A 27,922-nucleotide genomic window follows, 5' to 3' on the forward strand; every position below is an offset into this window, starting at 1 on the left:
GTTTACATTATCAAGCTCACCCAGACAGCGCAATTTAAACATCAGCTAAATAAAAGCATCTGAATTTAGTTAATGACTTGGCTACAACACTGTGTTAGTTTTTTCCCAAGTAGGCAGATTAATTTAAAAAATAAACCATAGGATATAATGAAGAACATCTAGTTCATCTAAATTAGCTCAAGGTTAGACATTTACTTTTAAAAAAGTGTGATTAAAGGAAGTTTTTAAACAAGGTACTCAGCTTATGTCCATCATTTACTGTTGTGGTTTTTTAATCTTTCTTGAAGGTCTCACGAGTTATTTGCTTCTGTGTGGGCAAATTTATCTTACCTGGTAAACAGAGATACATCCATAGACCCACCTGGAACATCCAAAATACCATTTTCATTTCTCACCAGGAGCTCTAAACTGATTGAGAGGTCAGTCTATCACTCAGAGCAAACTGTCCCACAGCAGAGGGGATTTGGCCAAAATCTGCCTGTGCTGTCCTGTGGGTGTTAAGGAGCAGCCCAGCCCTGCCCTGCCCTGCCCACAGGAGGAACCTGGGCTGGCAGAACACAGCCCAAACCCCTGTGGGACTGGCACTCCAGGAAAGCTGAGCTCCAGCTGCAGCCCCACCTGGATTTGCTCTCAGTGAGGAATGGCAGAGTCCACAGCACAGCTCCTCCTGAATGTGCACAACAATCACCCACCAGCTCCAGAAAATCAGATTTTCCTTTAACTTACACAGCTCTGTCCATGTGCATCCTCCTTTCACAAACACCTCTGCAGTATTTCTATTATTCTTCCTGAGCTTTACAAAAAGGTTTAACACCTGCATTAGGTAAAAAGTGAAGCTTTACCTATAAATCTATATTTCCTATAAAACACATACTGCAGACACACTGAAATCCTTCCCACAAGACATCCAACCTCTTTTAATGGTTCTACAAAGCATTACACTTTGGACAGACTCCACAGAAATTTGCCACCCAGTAGCTTTCATTTGTCTGGTTATTTACAATTCTCAGCTGCTTATGTGAAAATAAATATCAGCATGCAGTGCTGAAGTGCCTGTTGCTATCAACAAGGGCAGGAACGGGTCCAGCTGAAAAGCCTTTGGAAGCTTTGAACCCCCTGAATTCTTTTCATGTCATACCCAAACACAGCCCTTCAGATCTGTCTGTCAACAACACATTTCAGATTTCCAAACACATCCTTAGCACAAACAAGAGGGACACAGGAAATATTCTTGAGAAGACACAAACATCTGCAAGAAGAGATCCACCAATTTATAATTATTGTATGTGTGTGAGGGTAAAGTTGTCAATCCACTCCTGAATAACAGGCTTGCAAAATTGGTCATCTATCCTCAAACTTTGATCTACTCAATCAATTCCATAAGAAAGCCACAAAACCTCCCCAAAAAACCAAAACAGAAGCAAAAATAAGGAATACTGAAAACCTGTAGCACTGTATGTGTGCAAACTTTGTTATACTTTTGACCAAATCTCTCACAACAAATTAGAGATTTGGTCAAAATTATAACAAAGTCTGCACACATACAGTGCTACAGGTTTTCAGTCTTCCTTATTTTGACTCAAATATTTGTGTAGAAACGAATTTAGGGCAGGGAGAATTCTTTAGTGCGTCCAGGAGGAGAAATCAGAGGCAGCTGCCAGGCAAAAACATCTCCTTATGCTCCACCTTATTTGGTTTATAAAGGCCAAGGCTGCACTGCCCAGGAATGTTGTGTGATGCATGTGGATAAATATTTGTTTCATTGCTTAGGTACTGCAACAACACAAAGAGCACTCACTGACAATACCAGTGCAGCTGCCAGTGCATTTCATTCACTCTCAATGCAAACTTCAGGCATTTCATAATTTGAATTTCAATTGCTGGCCTTGCAGAAACATTTCAAAACTGTTGGTAACAATATGTTCTGTTCTGGTAGAGGCCCAGTTGAAAGGAAAGCTGTTAATATTAAAACTTTCTCTTTTTCCTTCTTCAGTTTCCCAAGCAATCAGTTCAGCTCTCCTGTGTTTTTAAATCTCAAAGGAAGTAAAGTGACCCAAACATTCCTGTGTGCAAACGTGGTGAATGTTTCAAGTTTTCCTTATGTACAAAGCAGGAGCTTGGTCCTAGAAGCTGAGGAATAATGCCTGCTGCAGCCTGGATCCTGGAGCACCAACCTTTCCCAGCCTTTCACACAGACTGATCTGAGGAAGGAGCCCTCAACCCTCTTGAGTAAAAACAGTTCAAGAAAAAGGAAATTAAAGCAACAGATAGAAGGAAGATTTCCATTCCCAGAATTTAAACATGAAGCTACCCCCAGCTCATGTAAAAAACAAGGCTGTAACACTCAGTCTCCATTCCCAAAGCCAGGCCCAGTCCCAGAGCAGGAACTAAAAGGAATATCCAGACATTCCCATGGAAAACTCGAGAAGAAAGGCAAGCATCATAACGTTTAAAATGGAGTTCTGGATTACTTCAATATTCATTTTTCCTGTAGAAAGACCTCTGGATGACTCTTCCCAAACACACTGAGCTCTAACATCTGAGGCCTCCAGCATATTCTTCACCTTTGGCTTTTCCTATTTCCCCCCTCCCTGTTTTGGACTCAGCTCCTGCATTAACATTTCTTGCAGCTGCCCCTGCCAGTGCAGAAGTAGCACTGTCTAGACTATGCACATATTTGTGCCTCCTAAAACCTCTTAAAATAATTCCAATTGTAGCTGCACAGCCCCTAAACCTCCAAAATCACATTTCTGATCTCTAGCATATCCCTATGAATTCAGAGTTATTGTCTAACTGTTCAATCCTTATTAACTCACAGGATCTTTCCTGCTAATTCCCATGAGACAAAAATACCATAACATTTGGTTCCCCAAGTACTTGCTGGGAATGGACCTCATAAAATGTCCCAGCTCACTGAAACAAAATCAGTTTATTCCACCTTGGACAATTCACATTGTGTAATAGAAGCAAAGGCCATGAAATACAGAAGAAATAGCAAATAAATAATAGAAAAGTATAATATCCAGGGCTGGGACTCACAGGGATCATTGATATCAAAGCCTGTGCAAGCATTTCCACAGGGATAGTCCAACAGGGAAGCTGGGATTGTCTTGGCAGAACAGGAATTACAAGGGAACTCAGTTCTGCCCCCAGCCCCAAACTTCTCATCTTGTATCACAAAAACAAAACTCAGTGTTTCAGAAATAACTCTACTTGTTCTCCAGCCATTTGATGATTCCCCCAGTTCCCAAAGGCAAGGGAACACGCAGCATTTAATGTGAAGAACAGAGAGAAATCATAATAAAAATGATTGGCAAAGTCTGTCTGATCCTGGGAAAAACCCAAACCACACCAATGTTCTCCTTCAACAAGACATGTTTATAAACTATACCCAGAGCCATCCAGAAAAACAGAACCTGCTCAGAGGTCTTTTTTGTTTGTTTTTAACATTTCCCTCCTGGAAGATAACAGGGGAACTGTGCTGGAGTGTCAGGAGACACACAACTCCTGTTTGTTTGGAGTGGCCAAAGTTTGGCCACGAATGCCCATCAGACCATAAAGAAAACATAATTAATCACTTAATGGGTGTTTTCAACTTGCAGTCAATTCTGAATTTTGTGCACTCTGGAATTATAAATCTCCAGAAAGGTGATAATCAGAAATACCAATATGGTATTAATAGTTACATTCAAAAATTAGATATCTGTACAGACACATACACAAATGTATTCTGCCATTCTGTCCCTCCAGACTCTCACTGCAGAACTGCTGTACAAATAATTTTTGTCATTGTCCACCAATTCACCCAACAAACCATTTGATGCTACTGTTTGTAATGGGAAAAACATGAATCAACAGGCAAAGACATCTCATTTTTAAATCTAAAAGGAAACCACAGCAAACTTTGTAATTGTCCTCAAAGTGTCTTCTTGTCCCAGCTGCCAACAAATCCTTCGTTTTGACTAAAATACTTCAAAATATTTGTGTCCTCAGTTTACATCTCCTTCCTGAGACAGTCTCTCAGTGGACAGGCATCCTGTTACTAATTCCTGCTTAAATTTAAAACCAAGGGGAAAACATCTGAGGCCCCAAACAACAGGGATATCAGCAGCAAGTCACAGGAACCCAGCCCTGTATCCCCATTGACATTTCAAAGCACCAGTTTTATCTGTAAGATCAAGCTCAATTTTCACATGTCAGTTCTGATACAGTCTGAGATGGAAATAGTGCACAAGAGAAGCTTAAAAAAAGATGCATTCACTTTTTAGAGAAGTACATAGTGTTTTATATGGAAATGGAAAGTGCAACCAAGCACGAGGAAGAAAATGGAAACCAGATGAGAAGAGCAAGCAAATAGAGAAAGACCACTAGAATAATTACATATTCTTACTTTCGATAATTAATATATTTAAAATGCAAACTTCTCTATATTTAATTTTTTCAGTATTTCCTATATATAAATGACATATTTCTAGATAGAGTTATTTAAAACAGAATTTTCTCGCTGCTCCCTATAGCCCAATCTTTATTTAAGAGAAACACTGTCCCTTTGCTCTGGTGGGATGTAGCTGCCCTTTGAAGAAATGGAACTGGGTATGAGAAGTAAAAACATCAATGAAAATCTATGGAGGCTTATGGCTCATGCTGGAAACTGAACAACTGCTGCAAAACACAATTATTTCAGAAAAAAGTTGGAAACGTCCAAGTCCTATCGATGAGTAAAAATGCTCATTACTGGCACAGGAGGGAACCAAACCCAGGCTGAGCTCTTTGTGCTGTTTCACACACAGAGGATGTGCTGAGTTCAGTATTTTGTAAAAACATGAGTCAGCACATAGCTGAAATAGAACTACCCAACACACAGGGAAGTGTCACCATTTGAACCCCAAAAAAGAAGTGATGTTATTTGACAGAAAGGCAGGAGGACAGGGGAAAGCTTCCATGTTTCCTTCCAATGGGGTTTAAAGCGGTATAAAGCTGTATTTATTCAGGGTAGGTGGGCACCTTGCTTTGGACCACCATAGGGAACAGCTCCAGGTAATGATATAATAAAGATTTCTGTACATTTCTTCACTAATGCACATAGAGGCAATATGTAAAAGCTTAAATTTCAGGTAGCTCTGAAGAAAGGCTTTACAAATCTCACTTCATCTGTCTGGTCACTGGCATTTCAGATACAGTGTGAAAAAAACATACCACAAATTAAAACTGATGCTGTGGGATTGAACAGGAACCTAACCAAGAGACAATGAGTTGTGGCAATAATTAGTGTCCTCAGAAAGTTATACTAATGAATATTAATATTCTGCAATTAGGATTCAGTTACAGTTGAAAATTAAGCTTTTTAAAACGTAAATACCTCCCAGCCACACACATCTCCCATTGCAATTTTAGGTTTATTCCCACATAACGATGTATCCCATGCTTTTTGCAATGTATTGTTAATATTTGTAAATATGTGAAGAAAATCTGTGCTTAATATCTCAAGGTTTACCAGCAGTATCTCATCTTTTCCTATATTTTTTCCATAAGGATATTTGTGACCACAGATTGCAGAAGGAATGCAGTAACTGGTACAGGTTTCAGAAATGCACTGTGCTGCCAATCCCAAATTCCCCATCTCATGTTTTGTGCTGACTTTAACAGTTAGAACAATTTTTCCCCATTGCTACTTTTTTCCAACTATAAACTTGTGTGTTTGATGTTAAAAAGAGTAAACCACATAAGCAATTGCAAAGTTTAGGATTCTGTCTTTGTCTCTGATCAAAACCAGGCAGCAACCTGCATGGGTTCAACATGACAACTAAGAGTAAAGCAATTTAAAAATGTAATTACTTTCTTATATTTCATTGGCAGGTTAAAAAACTGCTGCAGTAATTTTCAGTTGTCTCTTTTTATTCCAATTCTTGAACAAAGCAGAAATAACCTCACATTCCTGAATGTGGATGTGTTTTTTTGACTCATGGAAATGATATTATGATCAATGTTTTAATTAAATAACAGATCCAACTTCAACACAGCCCTTCTGTAAATAACACAGCAAGCCAAGAGGCATAAGTAAAATATCTATTCATGATATAATGTGAGAGAAAGTTGTTAAAAATAAGGATGACTGTGGAACATTTAAATCCATAGAATGTTCTTTTGGTGCCAGGTGAGACATGGCAACAGGTACAAAGGTCTGGAGTTCCCACCAAGGAAATGGATATTTTGCAAGCATATAAAATTATCAGAGGTCAGCATATGGCTACTGCTCACCTACGGCAACATAAGGGAGATACCACAAAGGGTTGCTGTAACATGCAAAGGCAGAATATTGCAGAGTTAAAAAGGGAGGATGGGAAGTATCAGCTTTCCTTTGATGCTCAAAACAAAGAGGATAGGACAACCAGATTGTAATTATTAAATAAAGGTATAATCCTGCAAAATGGAGTCAGTAGGGAAGTTGTAAACCTTGGCTGAGTATTTTGAAATGGCTGAGAAAAGAACCTGTGAGGGTGAAAGGGGAGGAGAGGGAATAAAGGAATAGAAGATAAAGCAAATCATGAGATCTGGGCAGCCAAGAGGAGTCACCCCTGTCCTTGCTGCCTTTCCAACCAGCAGGACAAAGCCCTGCTCTGGCCCCTGCCCTGCTCCCAGGCTGGACTCACTGGCCTGCCTGAGCTCCTGAGTGCAGCCAGGGGAAAGGTGGGCAGGAGATTCCAGCACCACAGAATGGTCAGGCCTGGCTGAAGTGAACCTTTGATTTCCTCTGCTCTGCTCAGCCAGGCTACTCCTGTCATCCACTGCCTCAGTGAAGGCAATTCCTGCTCCCATCCCACCTGGTCTGGCCATTCTGCAGATAAAAGATTCCATTTCTGAAAGGGATGATACAGAACTGAGTTTCATGGTCTCTGTATGCTGTGACCATAACCAGTACTCTGGACTCTTCTATACTTTCTACACTTAAGTTGGTCTAATAATTTTTATTTTCAAGATATCCTTCTTCTACTCCTTCAGCCTGCTGGCTTTCTTTGATGACAAAGATATTACACTGCAGGCACCTTGAAGGCTTTTGAGAAACAGTTTTTCCTCCTGTTTCACCATTCTCCATGTATTGAAGTAGCCTTTCAAACAGAAGATGAAAATCTATAAGCTCTTCTCAGCATCACAATTCTGTTAATTTATACATTAATTTGGCCTCCTCTGAGGTTTAGAACAGGGGCACAATAGTGAATGTTTTTCCTCCCTCCATTGCCTCCTACAGAAAGACGCAAAATTGATAAAAAGGAAAACAACAGCAGTATTATTGTACACTGACTAACAGTTCTTGTTGTGAGAGGAAAAGAGAAGAATCCGTGCCAGAGGCTCCAGCCTTCCACAGCCATTTCTCACCTCCTATGGCTCTTGCTCAAGACACAAACCAACAGTGGCAGTTTGCCCTCAGATATAAAATCATAAAAAGTTATTCTAATTATTTTTCATTGCTGTTTAGTCTGCCTCTTCTCTCCTCAAAGGACACAGTTCCACATTGAGGTACTTTAACACACCAAAGCACTCCCATTGCACAACTCAGCCCAACAACTGGCCATGGGACGGACAGGCATAACACAAATTGCAGATGAAGCAGAGATTGGCAGCTTGCTCTGTACTTTTGGATGAACCATTCCCATAAAACCAGTCAATATCAGATCTGTGAGGACACAGCAGTGTTTGCACTCACATAGAAACCCAGCTGAATTGTGCATGTCTGAAAGAATTTGCCATCCTAGTCTGAACTTTTAGCAGAATATACAGCATTTTTTCTTTAGTTATTATGACAGGCAAGATTATGTGGCACATTTTAATGTAAATAACAATATTAAAGCAAATCTAATTATTACTCTTACATAGATTCAAATCTTATTGAAAGGCAGCAGCTGATGTCCATTCTCAGACACATTATTTTTCCAGTTAAAATTTCTAAACCTTCTTGATACCAGGCAGCCACAGGCCATTCTTTACCAGCTCCTACAATTTCCAAGTGTTACTGCTCATTGCAGGAAGGTGCAATGCCATTTTCATGAAGAGGGATCTGTATCTCTGCAGATCCCTCAGGCTGTCTTTATTTTCTGAATGGAAGTTGAGAAGATAAGCAAGGGCCTCACAGACATGCAGTGAAAATCCTAAATGCCCTAAGCTGCCTGAAGGATCTCTTAAGGTGTGTCTGAAGCTACACCTCACTAATGAAGACTTGGGGCAGTTCAGCCTGGAGAAGAGAAGGCTTTGGGGACACCTCAGGGCCTTTCCAGAGCCTGAAGGGGCTCCCAGAGAGTGGGAGAGGGGCTGGGGACAAGGACCTGGAGTGACAGGACATGGGGGAAAGGCCTTAAGGTGAAGAAGGGCAGGGTTAGATGAGATTGGGAAGGAATTCTTCCCTGTGAGGGCCCTGGCACAGGTTCCCAGAGAAGCTGTGGCTGCCCCTGGACCCCTGGAAGTGTCCAAGGCCAGGCTGGACACTGGGGCTTGGAGCAGCCCGGGATGGTGGAAGGTGTCCCTGATAATGGGATAAACTTTAAGGTCCTTCCATCCAGATTTTCACTCCATTTTTTATGTGACTGTCTCCTTTCCTTTCAAACAGCTTCAGATTAATTACCAAAGTTTAATATTTCTTCTTTTGCCTTTGCAAAGCAGAGCACAGTAGGGACTGGATGCCTATTTTAAGAGACAATGTGTTCTCCCAGTATCTTTCCACCACACACCAGTTAACAATTATGGTTAACTCAATGGTTACACCATTCCATGAGTATCTGTCTAAATATTCCTCAGACTGCGAGTTCAAGGAAACTACAGATGTTTAATGTCAGCAGAACTCAGAAAACTTGGTGTCCCAGGTGAGTTTGTCATTTTGAAGCTCAGCAGACCCATCCCACACCCCCTGGACCCTCGGAGCGAGCTGGGGATGCAGGAAAAGGCTCTGCTGGCACACACAGGACTTGTGGTAATGTATCCTTAACTCCCTCCCTTCTCCTCTCTGGATCACCAACTTCCCTGCAGCTTCTGCAGGACTGAGCTCCAGGATCATGTTTCAGGATGTAATTAGCCTTACAAAGAGAAAAAATGAAGGGAAAGTGCTTCAGTAGTTTTATTTTCCATGCATAAGCTGCAACTTGCAGTGAAATCATTGCTGTAAATGGACAAAAGAAAAACTTTCCATGCTAAAACCTCAACAAAAAGGCTTGCTGCTTATAGATGACAGGCTTTAAGTGCAGGAGGGGATTAGGAAAACATGAATTGAAAAAAAAATTATAATTTTAATAAATGTTTTTATGAAAAGGCTACATCTGCCAAAGTGTATTAGATCTTCTTATTTTATTTAAATCTACATTAAAGTCGCGCCACCTGGAAACGAAACTTCCAAATACATAAAGCAGCACTGAATAAAACACACATTTTTTGTTTCTTGTGCAAACACTCCATTTCCTTGTTCCTTATGTGACTGAAAGCCCTGGAAAAGGATTTCCAGCTGTGCCTTGTCAGCCTCGGGACCAGAGGCATTGTGCTGCTCCTCATTTGCCCGAGCGAGGTTCCAGCACCAGCACGGGCTCTGCTCACAGAGCTCAGCCCTGGCTCCCCTGGGGAAGAAGCTATTCCAGGCTTAACTAAGGAATCAGCTCACATGTTTCAACAATCCCTACAGTTTCTCTGTTTGTTTTAAAGATATCACTGAGATTTTGTTTCATTTGCAGCGGGAGACTAAATGACAGCAAGCAGAATCTGCTGTTAGGTTAGATTACAAGGTAAAATGTTTTCCATTTTAAATTACTGCTTAAAGCATGGTGTTGAATGGCTTAAACTTCATGTTAACTTTGCAAATATGTAATATTTGAAATGAAATGATGTGGGCTATTTTTAGCAATACTGAAGAGAAATGCCTTTCTAGATAAAGTGTGCAATACCCGTTGAGCTGCTTTTTGTTCTGTCTGAATGTTTGCCACTCACATCCAACTGAAACTAACAGAGTGTGCAACTGGTCTGGCTGCTGTGGATAAATGTAATTAATTTCTGTGCAATGCATTTAAAAAGGATGAGGGAAAAATCTTGGTAAAGCACTTTAACCCCTGTGTGTCAGGAGAACACTGACTTAGAAATGTGTTTGAATTTTGACTGAATGGATGAAGATAGATTATTTAATAAATTCTGATACTCTGGCATTTCTAAAGGGTCTCTCCTTTAAAAATTAACTCTGTCTGTTAGCATAATAGGAAACTGACAGGTACTGAAGATAAAGGTACAAATTACTGAACACGTTACAAAGTAAAAGTAAATGCTTTCACATACTGTTCCTGATCTAAATATTTGTGGGTGAAATGAAAAAAGGCACAGCAATGCAGCCATGTTGAAACTATCTGGCAACACAAACAGTTAATGATTTCATTACAGTGGCTATCTATAACTGTATTTTACTATGCAATGATTTATTATGAAAGTCATAAATTGAATAGTCTGAATTTCCCCCAAATTAAAATTTGGCTGGCACTACACAAAATACAGCCTCCTGAGAGAAATCTGAGGATCCCAGACACGGGCAGGAAAGGCCCAAAGCACCCAAGGCCTTTCACAATTTGGGCCTTAAAATGTGAGGCAGCACTTATCAACTAAGCCAAGGAAAGGAACCCAGTAGCCCAGTGTTTTGCATGCAAAGAACATAATTTAGTTGAAAATAGCACTATTAAGCTTTCAGTGCTGAAGAGTTAAATTGGTGTTAAAAATGAGCATATTAACTCACATATATGAACAGAATTAGTTTATAAAGACTTTTTTTTGGGGGGGGGTGTGGTGTGCTTTTTGTTGTTTTGTTTCTGATTTTTAAAAATTTGTGTTTATAAAGTACTTTATGAAACCAAGTTTCACTTTATAATAATTTGCTTTTCTATAGAATTTTACTCTTCAAGTTCCTAGCAAAACATCTTTTAATGTACATTAACATCAGTACAGTTAATGTAATATAATTCACTCTATATTATTCCTGACTTTTAAAAAGAAATGAAGAATGGAAAAGTGTTTCAGTCATGCCATTATGTGCCTCTGACCACAGGAAGAAATGGTTAAATGTTAGAAAAGCCCAAGTGCAACGTAGCAGCATTGTAGCTGCACAGCTCTGGTGTTATTATAGAGTATCCCAGAAAAATGGAACCATAATTAAGATGTCAGAAACTTGACAGAATGAACACACATGGCCAAGCCTTTCCTTTGTACATCCAGTTTTCCCTGAGGGCTCTCAGTGTGTCTCAGCCCAGCCTGTGGAACAGAAGTTTCCTGTGTAATTTTACAGCCACTCATTACCACGCAAGGCAGACACCAAAGGCTTTGGCTCATTCCTCCTGAGGCACTCAGAAATGAGCACTTTCTCAACAAGATCAGGCATTTCCAGTGCAGAGGGCAAGCTTCTGCATCTATCTGAGATGTTAACTAGCAGTAATTGCTGTAAATAAAAAGCCATAGAGTCTATACAGCATTTTGGAATACATGATTTCTGAGGGGCAGAAAGCAGCAATGTAAAGTTTGGATTAATTTCAAAACCTGATATTCCAGGAGCTGCTGTGAGGATTTGTGTGAGACACTTGCATCTCAAATTCCCTTCATATAGAAATAAAAATATTAACTTCAAATCCTGCAAATGAATACCTAAACTTATGAAACCATTTTAATTTTAAAATAGTTGAACACAGAAACTACATTATTAAACAAAAGTAAAATACATACTCTTAAGCTGATTTATTGCCAACTTCTCATTTTAAAACACGAGAATAAAAAAATATATGAGAATTATGATGTGGAAAGCATGGAAAACAAGCAATCAATCACATGGCTTATATTAAAGAACAGTTAGACAACTTGTACCAAAAATGTGACCTGTTCTATAAATCAGAAAATACCAAGATGAACAAGCTTTTAAACAAAATCTAATTCAGGCAAAGCCACAGTTCAAGTTCCTGAAATAATACTGCCCAATATTTACACAATATAATTATAATAAGATTAACTCCAAAGTGAAAGATGACATGCAAAGCCAGACTGATGAACATGAAGAAAAAGCATTTTTGAATCCCCTCAGAACTTCCTCAGAGAAAAGCCACGGCCATGCTCTAAGCCTTGTCTTGGCCACAAAGCCCAAGAGCTCCAAGTCCTTCACTAATTCCCACTCTCCCAAGAACACAAATGTCTCCTGTCTGTGCTGTCTCAGTTAAAACAGGCCACAGGACAGCAGCGTTTCCTTTTTGCAAGGATTATGCAACACAGATCATTAATGACCTTGGTTGTACAGGCTCTTATTTCCACACCGGTACAGCAATCCACTGCTGGATTTCCTTCCTTGTGTGTGCTCCTGAATCCTGACTGCTCTGTTTTGGAATGCCACCTATTGGTGACAGTAAATGTAATTTTTCTGTCATGATCATAAGAAGGCTCAATTATTTTGAATTTTTTAATAAGTAAATGCAGAACACAACCCATACTAGAGCCTACACTTCATAAAAACTTCCACTGGAAAAGCAGTTGTGGGATGTCACAAATAGCACAAACTTCCTGAAGGTCTCCTCTGAAGAACCAAGCAGATCCTGTTAGAGAAGAGGATGGCCAGAGATGGATGGAAAAGCAACATCTCTTCATTTACAGTGAAAAGACACCTTGCACAGAAATGCCAACCCAAGAGCATTTGGGGCAGCACATCACAAATGAATTGGCATTTTTTGGTTACCTTTCCACTCCTACACTCAGAACTTACAACACTCTGGAAGAAATAAAAAAAGGAAGACACACTTTACAGAACTCTCAGGAAGTCCCTTGCTGGGAGCAGCAACAATTACTGAACAGCCAGTGCTCTGGCACTGAAAATCTAAACCACCTCTGCAAGTGCAACCCCAAACACAAACCAGCACCTGTTTGATGGTGACTGTTGAGAATCACTACAATCAAATTGGTCATTGGAGCTCTCAGAGGGCAACTTCTTTCCAAGGGGAACCTTGGTTATAGTGACCTACCATTTCTTAGTTCATCTGCCTTGAAAAGTGCTGTGTGACTGACATGGCCCTAAAAGCTCTGATTTCCCTCTTTTTTTCCCCATTCCAGGGCACTCTGTGGGACCCATAGACGATGCAGGCACCATCCCTGCTCTGTTACTTCCTGCTCCTGTGGCTGTGCAGGGATCTGTGCCCAGCTGAAGGAGGCACTGGCAGGAGGCAGAGGAGGAGGATTTCCTCCAGGGCAGGGCACAGGAGCCCCAGGGCAGCGGGGCTGCAGCGCCCGGGGCCCAGGATCCCGCTCCTCACCATCGATGACAACGTCATGGGCGTCTTCGACTCCCTGGTGGGGCTGGGCCAGCATGAGAGCACCTACAGTGTCTTACCAGGTGAGAACACAGCCCCTCTGCTCTGCTCCTCATTTCAGACAGATCAACTCTTTAAAGCTTTATTTTAGCTCTAATGTTTGCAGGAGTCCCATGACCAGGGAAGAGATGAGAATCTTGACTCCATGTTTCAGAAGGCTGATTTATTATTTTATGAGAAATACTATATTAAAATTATACTATATTATATTAGAACTATACTAAAATAATAGAGGGAAAGGACTTCATCAGAAGTCTAGCATGGAAAGAAAAGGATGATAACAAAAGCTCGTGACTCTCAGAGAGTCTGAGCCAGCTGACTGTGATTAGCCATTAATTAGAAACAACCACATGAGACCAATCCCAGATGCACCTGTTGCATTCCACAGCAGCAGATAAACATTGTTTACATTTTGTTCCTGAGGCCTCTCAGCTTCTCAGGAGAAAAATCCTGGCAAAAGGAATTTTTCAGAAAATATCATGGTGACACTCTACTTCCACACATTCCTGCTGCTTCTGCAGTGATTCTGCAGTAGGCATTATGAGGCTTTTTATCAAACCCTGCTTTGCCAGATAACAGCAATATTTCCCACAAGTTTTCTGCATTATTTTTTATCTTAATGAACAAGAAATTTGTTGGGGTATTTTCATAATTCCCAATGAGTTCCAAACTTGTGTTCCAAGTTTGAAGGCCATTTTGAAGAATTTATTGCTCAATATATCTCCTAAGTCAATTAACATTTCACTGAGGCTTCAACAGCAGTAACAACAGTGTTAATTAAAATAGATTCAGATTTTTATTTTTACTTTATGGGTTGCATTTTTGAAAAGCAAATTGCATATGCAAACCTTCAGGAATATTTCTTGATTTTGTAAATAACACTTGGTAGTGGCTGCAATATGGAAGTTACACTATAAACAAGACCCTTATGATGGAAAACTGAGTTAAAAGAGAAAAAAATCCTACTCATTCAACACAAGACCACTCTTATGCTCCATCTATATTGACAACCCAGATTTATTTAACAGAAGTTCAGTAGTATGATTTATACCTAACTTGCCTTTTTGGTGATCCAGAGATTTTCACCTCTGTATTTCTGTATCCATAAATAATATGATATCTGTATTTATGGATACAGATATTTCCATTCCTCCATCAAGATATCACACACTAAAATATTTATATGCAGTTTAATGAATTTTATAGAAAAAAATCAAAACAGAATGCTCTGATTCCCATATTCTATATATAAATAATAATTATCTATTTTTATAAGCAAGAATTAAAGCCTTTCAGTGTGTCACACAACAGACATGACCACTGGGTTAAGAGGTCTCAAATGGCCAAACATAAATCAGCCACAGTTTCTCCACAATTACTGTTTGTTGTGAGTCCTTACTTCAGAAAGGCTGAACCATTTCAAATCAAGTATTTGAAGAAAGGGGTTAGAATAGGAAAACTAGCAAAACTCTGGACTATGGCATTTTCAGTGTGTATTACAACATTATACATATTACTAATGTCAAACATCTAATTTACAAATATTTTTAAAGTTAAACAGAGGAAAATACCATGTAAGTAGCATACACTTCATGTAAGATATTCCAGGGTTTCTGTCAGGACCATCAGTCATGCTGAAATAATGCACAGCTCTTCCCCCTCCCCACCCCGCTTGTTTCTTTCTATCTGGACTTGCATCCAAAAGCTGAGCTCAAACCACTGAACTCATTTTATTTGGAACTCCATGCTGAATTTACACCATATTTCCAAAGGTTAAAAGTCCTGTGCTCATCTGCCAAAGACTGGAACCACAAGGTATTTTTTAGTCTAGCTTTTAAAGTTCAAAATTTTTTCAAGTTAATGTCAGATTTGGAAAAAACAGAGCCTATTAAATAATAGAACACTATTATTAATCATGCTTCAGAATAGAAGAAAATGCAATCCAAACATTAATTTCCATTCTCTTAGCTACTTGTTTTGCTCTTAGTAGACTAAAAAAAACCCAAACCCACCCAAATTTACAGATATATGCAGGATGAAAATTAGCAGCTAAATGGAGGTTTAACAGTAACCAGACATGTAATTCCTCCAGACTAGAACCATGTGAACATTCAAATTAAATCAAACAGTTGGCCACAGCATGAGGTAATTTGCAGTTGTCCATTAGGCAGAGCAGAGTAGGATGTTCACTGCTGCCCCATCTCTGATCCCTCTCACCCCACCAAGCTGAAGTGACTCAGTGGTCAGCAAATGTGAGGAGCATCTCAGCACAGCCTTTGTGTCTCACAGGGGTTCTGGGAATCCCAACAGTGCCAGACAGCAGCTCTGCAATGCACCCAAAAAGGGGAAAACCTTTGTCTGAGCACACACTGCTCCTGCCTTTTATGCAACTCTAATGTACACAGGGAAACAAAGGATCATTTGTTAAAGAAACCTGCAAAGGCCAAGCCTGATAACTCAGATCTTTATGCTTATTCAGACAAGATTTGCTTTGACTTCTGATACACTCTGGTAGCTAAAACAAAAGAAAGAATTTTAGGAAGCACGGAAGAATTTCCTTCTCAGGCCAGATTATGCTCTTCTGGAACAGTCATTGTTTTATTGTTTAACATGAGAAAGTGCAGGATTCTTTTTGTGTTTCTTTTGGAGGTTATTTAAAAGAAGTATTGTGGTGTACTGGCAAGCACATAAACCCCAAAGTCAGGATCCAGCAAACAGCTGGATTGCAGATACCTGGGTGGAATGACAAGGGACTTAAAGCCAGCTAACACTTGGCCTGGGTTAATTCCTCTCCTCCAGTTGACATGGCTGGAGTTGCTTAGAGCACAACTTTATGCAGCTGAAACGAGGCAGAGATGTCCCAGACTTTTGAAAAAACAAGATGCAACTACTCAAAACTTCAATTTCTTGCTTTTGTCATCATAAGAGCAATTTAAATCAAAGCATTAAAAAAATATGGAATATAGAGATCAACCAAACTGGATGATTCTGGTAATTAATTTTTACTGTAGAAAGCAGATTGATATCCAGTGGTCTTTGAGTAGAAGGAAAAAGAACTTTTGTTATGAAGTAGGACTACCTTGAAAGACTATGCAAAATGCCTCATTTTGAAACAAATATTAATACCAGAGACATTTAAAACCAAATATTTACAATAGTCTTACAAGGTTATTAGGAGGCTATCCCGAATACTCTTATTAGAATTAAACACCCAGGCATGGAGCAGGGCAGAGTATGGGAAAACAAACCCTGCAAAGAACCCTCCAAAGACAATTTGTGCACCACAAGCGAAAGTCTCTTGGCATGCAGATTCAGGTGAGAAAAGATTTTTCCCCTGTATTAAGTTTCATTTTAAGGAGGAAGTCAAACTGAATAGGAAGAGAGGAAATTTCTTCTTCTTTATATGCAGGGAAGCACAAAGTTAACTTAGAAATGGGTTCTCATCTCAAAGCAACACTTCAGCAATGCATTCTCAGGTCAGTTAGAAAGAGGAAAAGGAAGGTGTGAGGGAGTTCAGCTTCTCAACAACATTTAGAGGTACACACAAAAATAGGAATATTTGCATGGGATGAAGAATCTCAGCCTTGGTTTTCCTTCTCTCAAAAGACCAAAAATAAAAAAGCAACGTGCTAAAGTGCAATGTTTAGCCTGGGGTCTGGGTGAGAACTGCCCAGGGAAGATTCTGAAGTGAACTCCACCACTGGAAGGAAAGGGAGACTGGGATTACTTTCCTTCCCCAGTCTCTGTGCTCTCCAGATCACCCCCCTACTGAATATCTGACCAGAGCTTACAAAATTACATTTCTTTCTGAAAATTTGAACTGTATACCCTGGGGAAATCTCAATCTTTTGTAGATACATATCCAGAAATTTGGGAGACAGAGTATTTCATAGCACAAGTTGTTCTAGATTACTGCTTTTATAGCAAAGAGGGATTTTTGGTTTTTTGTTTTTCAAATAAAGCAAGTTACAGGGAAGTGGAGATTTTTGCCATCTTATCAGTCATCCTGGAATGGAACTTTACTTCCACCAAGCCTATGAACTGTCACTATAAACTGAATATTGTTACCCTCCCAGTTCTGCAGGGCCTTAATAAAATTTTCTCATTTAATGTGCAAGATACTAGAAAAGATCTGTAGTGCACAAGAGAGGAATAGAAGAAAGTCTGGAAAAAATATTGAAGCTTTCCATAAGTGGAGATTACCAATAAGCTGAAGAAAATATAGCTATGAAAAGTAAGGAATAATGATAAGATCCTTTGAATAGGGTGTATTTTACATATTTTCAAAATGAGAACAAAATAGTAGTGCTTCTTTCCAGAGCTGTAAATGAGCCCTGTTGGTTCACTGTAAGCTGTTTACCTGCCATGTCCCATTTTGTGTTCCCAGGGAAGAAGGGGCAGTGCACAGCCAACGGGATGATCATGTTCGACAAGGCCGTGTGGTCTCCCCAGCCCTGCGTCACCTGCCTGTGCTCCCAGGGCCAGGTGATCTGTGACACCGCCATGTGCCACCCTCTGACATGTCCCCACACCGTCATCCCTGCAGGAGAGTGCTGCCCAGTGTGTTCTGACACCGGTATGGGACACCACAGATATTTAAAACCTTCCATAAACACCACATTTAATGATCTCAAGAGTTACAAGGCACACATTATCCTGAATTCCATGGTTAAAGCAGCTCTTCAGAGTTTCTACTCAAGTTGATCTTGGTTTCTCCGAGTGCTATGTTAGATGATTTTGATTCAGCATTTAAAGAAAAGATGATGCTAAATATGCAATAGTAAAGATAATTGTATTTCTTTTTTTACTTCCCCCCTACCTTTACAGAACTTTGTAAATGTACAAAGAAATAACATCTATTTATATTTTCTATCCCACTTCCATTTACAAAGGATCAATCAATAACTACTGGTCATTACTGATGTATTACACATACAGAGTGGTAATTCTTTGTTAGAAGTGCAAAAACCTGCAGCAGTTTCATGTAAATCAAGAGAAGAAAGTCAATTCCCAAGAGAAGCTCCAGAACTACAATTTTGGTATTTCACAATAATTTAAATAAAACTGGTACCTTTAAAAAGAAAAGGAATGGAGGAGATAAACATGAGATGGGATTCCCTTCCTTTCCTTCCCACACTCCCAGTATTTTATATCTGCAAAGTACTGAACTCAATCTTCTCCTACTGTAAGAACTATTTATCCTCATGTGTATATGCATGTGACACTCTGAGATGAGACATCATAGGAATTCTCTGTAGAACTGTAAAAGTCACGTTGACTGAGACATTTAAACTCCTTTTATTAGAATTGTCCTGTTATGGAAGTAAAAACTGCATTTTGGTAATGGAGTTAATGCATTTCCCTGGTGAGATCCCCACCTGCAGCCAACTCCTCCCCTGACAATCCCTTTTGGAGAACAAGTCTTGACCTTTGTGAATTTTTTCCAAATTAGCTCCCACTTCCAGACACATTATTTTTCCTCTTTAGACACCTCCATCAACACAAACCTCATAATTAATAGTAAGTCAAAAGAGGAAGATAATGAAAGCTATATTAATTTTTCCACCTTTTTGTCTGGAGTTCTCAGGAATTGCAGCTGTGTACAAACTCTTCTGTATAGTTACCTTCATAATTTCTCAGTCAAGTGTCTCTTTTCTCAAGCAGCAATTTAAGACCACATTTTTATTCTTCGAAACATATTCTAAGAGGAATAATCTATAGTCATAATTTTCTACAGTATGTGGGAAACAGTGCTCACTAATCTTTTAGTTTCATCAGACTCTCTTGTCTTGTTTTATTTTTTCCCTCATCAGCCTCCTCGCTGGACTCCAGTATAATTGCACTGGATGCCATCAGTGAGATGTCTGGTGACTCCCCAGAGCCCAAGGACCTCGACACCACCAATGTTCTGCCCTCAGCACAGACTCACATGGAGAAGGATGAGCTGCTCCCAACAGCAGTGACAGAGGGCAGAGACAAGGAGGGGCACAGGAAAGGGGAGAAGAAAAGAAAAAGGAAAGGCAGAAAGAATCGCCGGAGGCACAAAGGGCGGCACAGAGGGAGGCTGCCTGTGCCCAGAACGGGAGCTGCAGGAGATGAGCAGGATGACAGTGATGAAGATGATGGTGCTTTCAGAATTCCATCTCATTTCCCAATTCCTGTTCCACCCATAGAAACTCCTCCTTTGCCATCTGGATGTTCCACCTCAGACACCACAGTAAGCTGCATTAATGCCAAACTTACACAAATACCTCCCATCTCAGATCCAGACCTAACGAGTTTAGACCTCACAGGTAATTAATGGATCTAATTTGCATGACTTCTCTAACATCATCCACCCTAAAATGCAGTCAACAGCACTGTTAATGCTTTGTCATTCCTTAATATAGACAAGTTTTAGAACTAAATTTACAGCTATGCCTTTAAAACAAGAAATGAAAAGCATTAGATTTGCATGCCAGTGTTTAAATACTAAGATAAATACATCTACACAAAATTACTGTCCATAATGCTATTTTTGTGATATATTTTCTAGATGCAGTATTACACACCTCAGGTGCAGACTGTATTTCATTACTGAAACTTTTTTCTTGCCTTCTGCCCCAGGAAATAGCATCACTACTATCTCAGATGAAGCATTCAATGGGGTACCTAATTTGGAATGGATTGATCTGAGTAAAAATAACATTACCTCTCCTGGCATAGGTCCCAAAGCATTCAAAGTAAGAAAGCATGGCTCCTCTGCTACCCTCTCAGTAATTGCTGCTTAAAATAATGTTTTTGCTTTTCAGTTTATGGATCTAAACTACTTTGCACCTTGTATAATAAGCATTGTATAATTCAATAGCTACTTTGAGAAATCTCTCACCATAATCAAGAATTAAAATTGAGATATGATAATTTTTCATACCAATCTTTTAAGCTAGCTTAAGCATAATAACCCTCAGTTACTGAAAGCTGTTCTCCTTCTGTCTGAGGAAATTTGCTGACCTACAGAAAATGATCAGTTTGCTCACAGATTAAGAGGATAAGCATGTAATTTCTAAATGCATGTACTTTGAAGTCCTAAATACTGCCCAGCGTAGTCAGGCAATTCTTCCACAATTCACAGAGAGCAGCAGGAATGCAAACAATGATCCCGGGGAACCACAGCAGGGCTGTGGGGAAGCTCTTTGAGTCACATGTCACATTAACTGCACTTTTGTTAATATTTAGCAGAAAGTAACTTATTAATTAGATTGACAGGAAAAAATAGTTTTTAATTCAGAACACTGGATACTACTGCACTGCTGCTGAAAAACCTTACAGAGTGTGTATTAAAGAAACTCTTAACTCAATATTTATCTGCATATATTTCTCCTTGATAATATAAATGCTCTTCCTCCCTGTGATAAGATCCTGAAAAAGCTGAAACGTTTGTATTTGGATGGAAATATGCTGGCACTTATTCCCTCTGAATTGCCATCAGCTTTGGAAGAAATAAAAATAAATGACAACCAACTTCATGCCATTGATGAAGACGGCTTAAAAGGTATTTTAAAAAATGAAAATCATATGAAAAGTCAAAAATAAATTTGGAAGGCTGAATGTTGAACCTGGTTTGACATAGAAAAATAATTGCTAGCTTTAAAGTGCCATGTCTTTAAAAGCAGCACAAGCTGAAAGACTTGCATGACAAAGTATTTAAAAATTACATTTTCCCTTATGCAACTGCTCCTCTCCCAAAGCAGTTTATATTTAAGGTCACTGAGTGGAGGTGAATTTGAAGCATGTTGAAGACACCAACTATCCCCACCTTTAACCTGATGGCTTTTCGTGTGGTGGAACCATTTTAGTTAATTTCAAATTGCATGGAAGTGAACAGAATTTGATGCCCATGCAAAATAAAGGAGAATATAATTGGAGTCAACCATGATAATTTGAAGCCAGTTTAAACACAGGCTGATAGAAAAAAGAGAAAAAAAAAGGAAAAGGTACCATCCAGGTCAGAATTTGATGGACTTTTTTGCTTGTTTTCCTCTCCTGCCAAAAGGGTCCCATCTAAACTGGATCAGCTGCTGCCCTTTCCATTTGGATTGGGAGAGGAAAATGTAAATAAAGCTGTGGTCAATCTCTAAAGCTCTACAAACCTATGAACAAGTCCAAGATTATGAGATAATAAAATCAGTTCATTTTTATTTTTCATTGCTGTGAACTGATCTGGGTAATGTTTAAGACTGTTAAATTATGAACATGTATTTTAACAAGATATAAGATGGCATTAATTAACTGAAATGAAACTTTTTCTCCTTAGGTTTAAAGAACTTGGTCACTCTGGAATTAGAAGGAAATAAACTTAGTGAAGCAAATGTCAGTCCTTTGGCCTTTTATCCCTTGAAAAGCCTTTCTTATTTGCGACTGGGAAGAAATAAATTTAGAATTATACCACAAGGTCTTCCTGCCACTCTTGAGGTAAAAAACCCCAAAACAACCCAATACTAACAACAACAACCCCCCAACAACCCCCCAACAAACACCCAAAGGGATGTAATTCCTTCTGTTTGCCCTTTCAAAGCAATATGTATTCTCACAAATGAGAAAACAAAACAATTGCTCTGAGGAATTGTGTTTCTGAGGGTCCCGCTCCAGGTACAAACTGCCTGGTTCAGATTCAGAATTAACATAGACCAGGGAATACAGGGGACAGGTGATTGCTGCGCTTGGAATTTGCAATGGGAAAACTCAGCCCATTCTGATCTCACAAATTTTCTTCCCAAATGCACTTACAGGAGTTATATCTTGAACATAATCAAATTGAAGAAGTGTCAGAAATTTGTTTTAACCATACCAGAAACATCAACATCATTGGCCTAAAGCATAACAAATTAGAAGAGCACAGGATAGCACCTTTGGCTTGGATAAACCAAGAGTAAGTACCAAACATTAAGAATACATTTATTTAATTTTTCTCTGTTTTTAGTGGGTCAAATAATCAAATAAATATCTGCACTTCATTATTTTTAACTTAGAGTTGTAATTATGCTTTGATTTATTTTCCTTTGCTAATTTTTCTAAATTTCCTTTGCCTAATTATATAATCTAGAAGATACTCAGTCAGCTGTCAAATAGAAAGATCTTCTACCTCAAATCTGTACCATATTAACATAAAAGTCAATATTTTTTTCTGACCACCCATTCAAAGATGAACATTAATTATAAATAATACTATATACAATTATATGGTAATTTAGTATTGATACATAATTATCTCAAAGGTAATTTAAAAATAATTTAATACTATCCTAGCCTTATTTCCCATTGGATTAAAAACTATAAAAGTCAATAAGATGAAGGGAAGATTGTTCAGCTGCATTGTCTAAGAGCAGAATATTAGCACAGTGAGCAATGAGAATGCAAGCAGTAAAAGATGATAGTGCTTTTGATTTTCCTGCTAAATAATTTGCCAAGCTGAGCAGGGTACTTGACCATCACTGGCACTGCAGCCCTATTCCTTGATTCCTGAACCTGTGAATTCCTGAAGCTGAAAACAACCATGCTGCTACTACTGACAGCATCTCTCATGCCTGGAAATGCAGCACAGGGGACTGATTCATTCAGACAATTCCATTTCACATGGGCTTCAGAACAAAGCTTAAAACTCCCTGTTAATGAGATAATGACTGAAATCCCAAGGTTATTCCAGCTCTTCAGTGTAACTCATTATTGCAGCAATCCCAGATTAGTCCCATGGGATTGCCCTGTACTGACCCCCCCCGCCCTTATTACTGGAGATCTCTTCCCATCAACAAAATTCTTGTGCTTGATTGGTAATTAATGACTTAATTATTTATATTCCCAGAATAATTATGCACGATCATATTCCATAAACACATTTTGCCCCATTATCAGGATCAAATTTCCCTTGGAAATGTCATTCCCTGGCAATGCCCTGAAGCAGAGCCTTGCACAGACACAGCACTGCCAGGCCAGGAGCTCAGAGGGGTTTCAGCTTCTTTTTGTTTTCTCCTTTAATGCAGGAACTTGGAATCAATTGACCTCTCTTACAATAAGCTGTATCATGTTCCCTCCTACCTGCCCAAATCTTTACTCCATCTGGTGCTTATCGGGAATCAGATTGAGAGAATTCCAGGCTATGTGTTTGGCCACATGAGGCCTGGGCTGGAGTATCTCTACCTGTCCTTTAACAAACTCACTGATGATGGCATTGACCCAGTGTCGTTTTTTGGAGCTTATCACTCCCTGAGGGAGCTCTTTTTGGATCACAATGAATTGAAGGCTGTACCCTTTGGCATTGATGAAATGAGAAAACTACGTTTTCTAAGACTCAACAACAATAAAATAAGGTAATTTCCAAACTCTTTTTACATTAATGACATTAAAATAAATAAGATATGCTTTGCTTTAGGAATTTGTTATTTTAAAGTAAATATTTGTTAAAAAAAACTGAAGAAGGAGCTGAATACTGAGTTTTCTTTTACAATATTTCTTAATATACTAGAAGTGAGATTTCCCCCTTTCTCACAGTTACTGAAAATGCTCATCACTAGCAATCACCAGCTTTTCTGCTCCTGGAGCAGATCTCCAAGTGATAACAAAATAATGAGAGGAGTCAGCAGCTGGGGTCACCTAGTGAGCAGGTTCCACCAGCCCCAGCTCTGGAGCCACGTGCTCCATCCAGGCTCTCTGTGCTGTTTTGTAAAACAAAGAAATGGCAAAGAGAGAATTCCCATGTGTCAGAAAAGGTTTTCATTCAGCAACACATAGCAATATTTTCCTCAGGAAAACTCAGTATATAAATGAGAAAACAATGCAGAGAGAATGTTCAAAAGAATGGCTTTTCAAAGTCCTCAGTAAATATGTAATTGAGAAAATTTAATGTACTGAGGAAGTTAAAATTTTCAAATATCTAAATAGACAGCAACTCTAAAATAAAAGATGAAGTTGAGAGTTCTCTGCAATGATTTAGAACATGATTAGAACATGGTTCCTCCCTTGTGTCACAGGAGGGTGCCCCCAGAACGCATCTGCAGGACTCAGAGCCACCACGAGGACGAGCATGACCACAGCGAGGAGGAGCATGAAGATTCCCACCTGGAACATGTTCACCTTGAAAACAACTACATCAACACAAGGCAGCTCTCCCCACATTCATTTTCATGCATAAGATCCTATTGCAGTGTTGTTCTTAAACCACAGAAGACCAAATAAACCCCCCCAAACCTGCACTGCAACCCCCATCTCTAGCAAAGCAGTTTTATTTATTCTCTCTACTCACTGGTCTGCTTATTTTTGATTTAAACCCTTCCTGCCATAAATATGATACTGTATATTATCTACTGAAGTAAGGTAGCAGTGTGTTTCTTCATATTGTTTCATTATAAAACCATTAAATGTAAAAATTGAAGCTTAAGACTATGAGATCTATTTTTATTTCTATTAACAGCATTCTGCTTAAACACAACAGGTCAAACTGTGCCCCCAGGCACACCCTCTGTAAGATCAGATTTTATGATTTAAGAATATAACTAAACCCTCAGCTTGGTTCTATCTTATTTAACTGAATTTAAAACATTTTAAATGGTACCATCAAGTGCAAAAATTGTATATAAGAGATAAAAATCCTTGAGCTATGAACGTTCTAGCAATGCAGGAATCAAATTTCTTGAAACATACACAGGATTGGATTTTCTACCAAACATTTTGCGGTGTTAAGCTCTCTTCCAAGTGAAATTTTAAGAAAAAAAATTAAATTATTTGTTTTAGATGGCCCTAAAAACTTCCTGTATTCAAGCACAGATTCTGATGACCTAGAGGAATGAAAAATTCATTTCTGTCTGGATGTTTTTTTTTTAAGCAAAGCATATTTTAAATTTTTAAAATTATTTTTAAAGTCACAGTAATAGGTTCCATTCATTTGTATCATAGTTAGTTTGTTAGATTTTTATATTGTACAGGATGTGTAGTCTTATAATAAATTTAAGCAAAACACCACCTATTGCTGCAAATATTTTCTTTTAAGTAGAATTCTTCTCTTATCAAACATTCAGACTCCTAAGACCCAAAAGAAATTCTCCACTGTGTTTGCATGGGATAACACCACTAAAATACAGATTAATTGAGATTTATTCATATTTTTTCTCCAAGGTGTGCTTTTCACTATTAAGATACCATAAAAGTGAATTTTATGCAAGTGATGTGACTAAGATTATTCCTGTGGGGGTTTAGTACAATGAGTACCAAGCTTGCCTGGCATCGCTCTGTGGAAGTTGTTCCTATGAGAAGCTCTCAGCAGTGGGATGTGACCTAAAGTGAAGTTACAGCACCAAAGTAAAGCCCCAGTAGTGAGACAGAGAATGAAGGGAAAATGTTCTCAAAATGGAGCACAAGAGTAGCAGAGGCAGGAGAACAAGCAGGAGAAAGAAGCCAAGGGATGAAGGACACAACAAATGGGTGGGTGCTCACTTCAGAAATACATAGCAATTACACTTGCACAACATTTCCCTATGGAAATGGAAGCAGCTCAAATCCACTCTTCAAAATTACCAATTATTTTGGAAGTGGAATGGGCTTTACTATAAAACTCTCATCACTTCTAAACAGAGCTTGAAAGAATTTTATGAACCAAGTAAATGGGATTGTCACCATTTTACAGCTTGTGACTCCAGGACACAGTGACCTGAGAATTCTTGGTCAAGATAAACATGGGAACAAGTTTGGAATCTTTGGCCACCAGTATGGTAAAAATATGCAAGGACAGCTCATCATAAAACCACTGTAGTTAGTTTATTCTCTAAAATATATTTGAGCAAATAATTAATTTTTGTAGGTTTACATTGGAAATGAATATACTTTGAGAAGGCCATGGGATTGAGAGTGGAATAATAGTTTTGCTAAGTGTTATCAGACTCAGAAATCTTATTAAATAGTGTATATATCATATATATAAAAATAAATACTGTGAGAGCTTTCACAGCAAGTCCCTGATGAGAATTGCTATGAGGGAGATCCTGCTAAGCCAAGCCAGTAACATTTCTGCTAGGCAATGGGATCCGGGGGATGCACAGCAGCATTCTCATTTCTCCTGTTCTCCACACACAGATGACTTCTACTCACAGATAAATTCAAGAGTGAACCAGCTGCAACTTTCTAAGACTGCTGAGATGCCCCATTAGAATTTTACAAACATTTCAGAGAGGAAACTGCTTATAGTACAGTAAAACCCTGAATATGATGTTTTCAGTAACCCAACCAGAGATCTGAAGGTGTGAATGTTGAAACTACAAGAGGGAAAGATATTTTACAGTCAGTAAGAGACCAGGATAGGAGAGGTTAGGATTCAATAGCCACAGCAATTCCAGACCCACAGTGCTATGTGGCCTAAGAGGATTTTTGGGAGTTTAGAATTCCTCTATTAGATTTCTAAGTTCTGACTTGCATTGTAGACTCGAGTATCTCACAACAAAATTTTGACAAGACTGGCTAAATCTCATTATAAATTGAAACAGAGCAGAAGACATCCTTTGGTCATCAACAAATTAATATAAAAGGTATAGATGTTGTTTTTAGTGAGTAAATGATGATGGAACTTGGAGGATCTGCCTGACCATGTACAGGCACTTCTGGTATGATAAAAACTGTGGAGGTCTCCAAAAAAATAATGTTGTTTCCATGGAAGCTTGGGTAGATTTCTGAATTTGAAGGAACAATTAGAGGTAATGTTTTCTCTAAGCAAGGTAAAAGAGCTTTCTTAGGGAAAAAACTCAACAAAAACCATGCAAAAGCCTCAGAAAAATAAAGGCACCGAATATCTCCCAAAATGAGATTTTCATTATTAATGTCCATGTGTTGAGGTTATTAGAATCACTGAGACCCCAAAAATGTTGAGTTCACACTATCTACCCTTCTCCACTTTCCTATTCAATTTAATAGAGATCCCTCCATAACAAAGCTACAAATCACTCAACTCTGCCCCAAAAAGGAGTTGCTGTGTGACTGCTTGGTTTCTATTTGCCTGTGACAAAGTGAATTTCACTCAGCTAATTCACTCTCACAGTAACACTACAGAAAGTGGTTGATGTAATTTCTGAATTTCGATTCTGAAATACCCATCATGCTTGCAATTACTGCAAAACCCCTCAGAACACTAAAAGAAAATACCTATCAGAACTAGGAAACAGAATGTTAACATTTTTCTACTAAAAATTTGTGCTTTTACTGAAAGAAATCGATGAACTTTAAAGCTCTTTCAAGTCACAGCTTTATAAACAGTTACATCACAGCAAGAAAATAAACAGTTTATCATCTGTGTCATGTGGTAATACCAGCCTTAACTGGTGGAAACTCATCTGAGAAAACATTTTCTCATTTAAGTACTATGTTTATATTCCAATGTATACAATTTTCAGAAAAGTCTACAGGCAGAAAAATAGTAAAATTATGAGTAAATGCTACCAAAATAATTTCACACAATATTCCTGATAACTTTCTGCATGAAGCAGTTTGCAGAGAACAAGTCTGCTCACTGTGGGTTTGCAGACCAATGCAATTTCTTGTCTTCTGGAAGGTTCCTCAGGAAG

The 27,922-nt window shown here is 38.8% G+C and overlaps 2 protein-coding genes across 4 annotated transcripts in view; one reads left to right on the forward strand and one right to left on the reverse strand.

The window, feature by feature from the left end:
• CENPP (centromere protein P) overlaps window positions 1-27,922 on the reverse strand; it is a 114,476-nt gene that overhangs the window by 8,276 nt on the left and 78,278 nt on the right. The window lies entirely within an intron of this gene.
• On the forward strand, window positions 9,531-24,756 carry ECM2 (extracellular matrix protein 2). Its single transcript, XM_059480435.1, has 10 exons — window positions 9,531-9,758; window positions 13,090-13,369; window positions 17,734-17,922; window positions 19,160-19,639; window positions 19,953-20,068; window positions 20,742-20,877; window positions 21,640-21,797; window positions 22,115-22,254; window positions 23,363-23,689; window positions 24,350-24,756. Exons 2-10 carry the CDS (start codon window positions 13,114-13,116, stop codon window positions 24,552-24,554), a joined length of 2,007 nt encoding a protein of 668 aa, XP_059336418.1. The 5' UTR covers window positions 9,531-9,758; window positions 13,090-13,113; the 3' UTR covers window positions 24,555-24,756.

This window comes from Ammospiza nelsoni, chromosome 11, assembly GCF_027579445.1.
Source record: "Ammospiza nelsoni isolate bAmmNel1 chromosome 11, bAmmNel1.pri, whole genome shotgun sequence".
NCBI lineage: Eukaryota > Metazoa > Chordata > Aves > Passeriformes > Passerellidae > Ammospiza > Ammospiza nelsoni.

Coding starts and splice junctions, on each gene's coding strand:
- ECM2 (XM_059480435.1), top strand. CDS start 13,114: ATGCAGGCACCATCCCTGCTCTGTTACTTCCTGCTCCTGTGGCTGTGC. Junction 13,370..17,733: donor CACCTACAGTGTCTTACCAG/GTGAGAACACAG, acceptor TTGTGTTCCCAG/GGAAGAAGGGGCAGTGCACA. Junction 23,690..24,349: donor CTCAACAACAATAAAATAAG/GTAATTTCCAAA, acceptor CTTGTGTCACAG/GAGGGTGCCCCCAGAACGCA.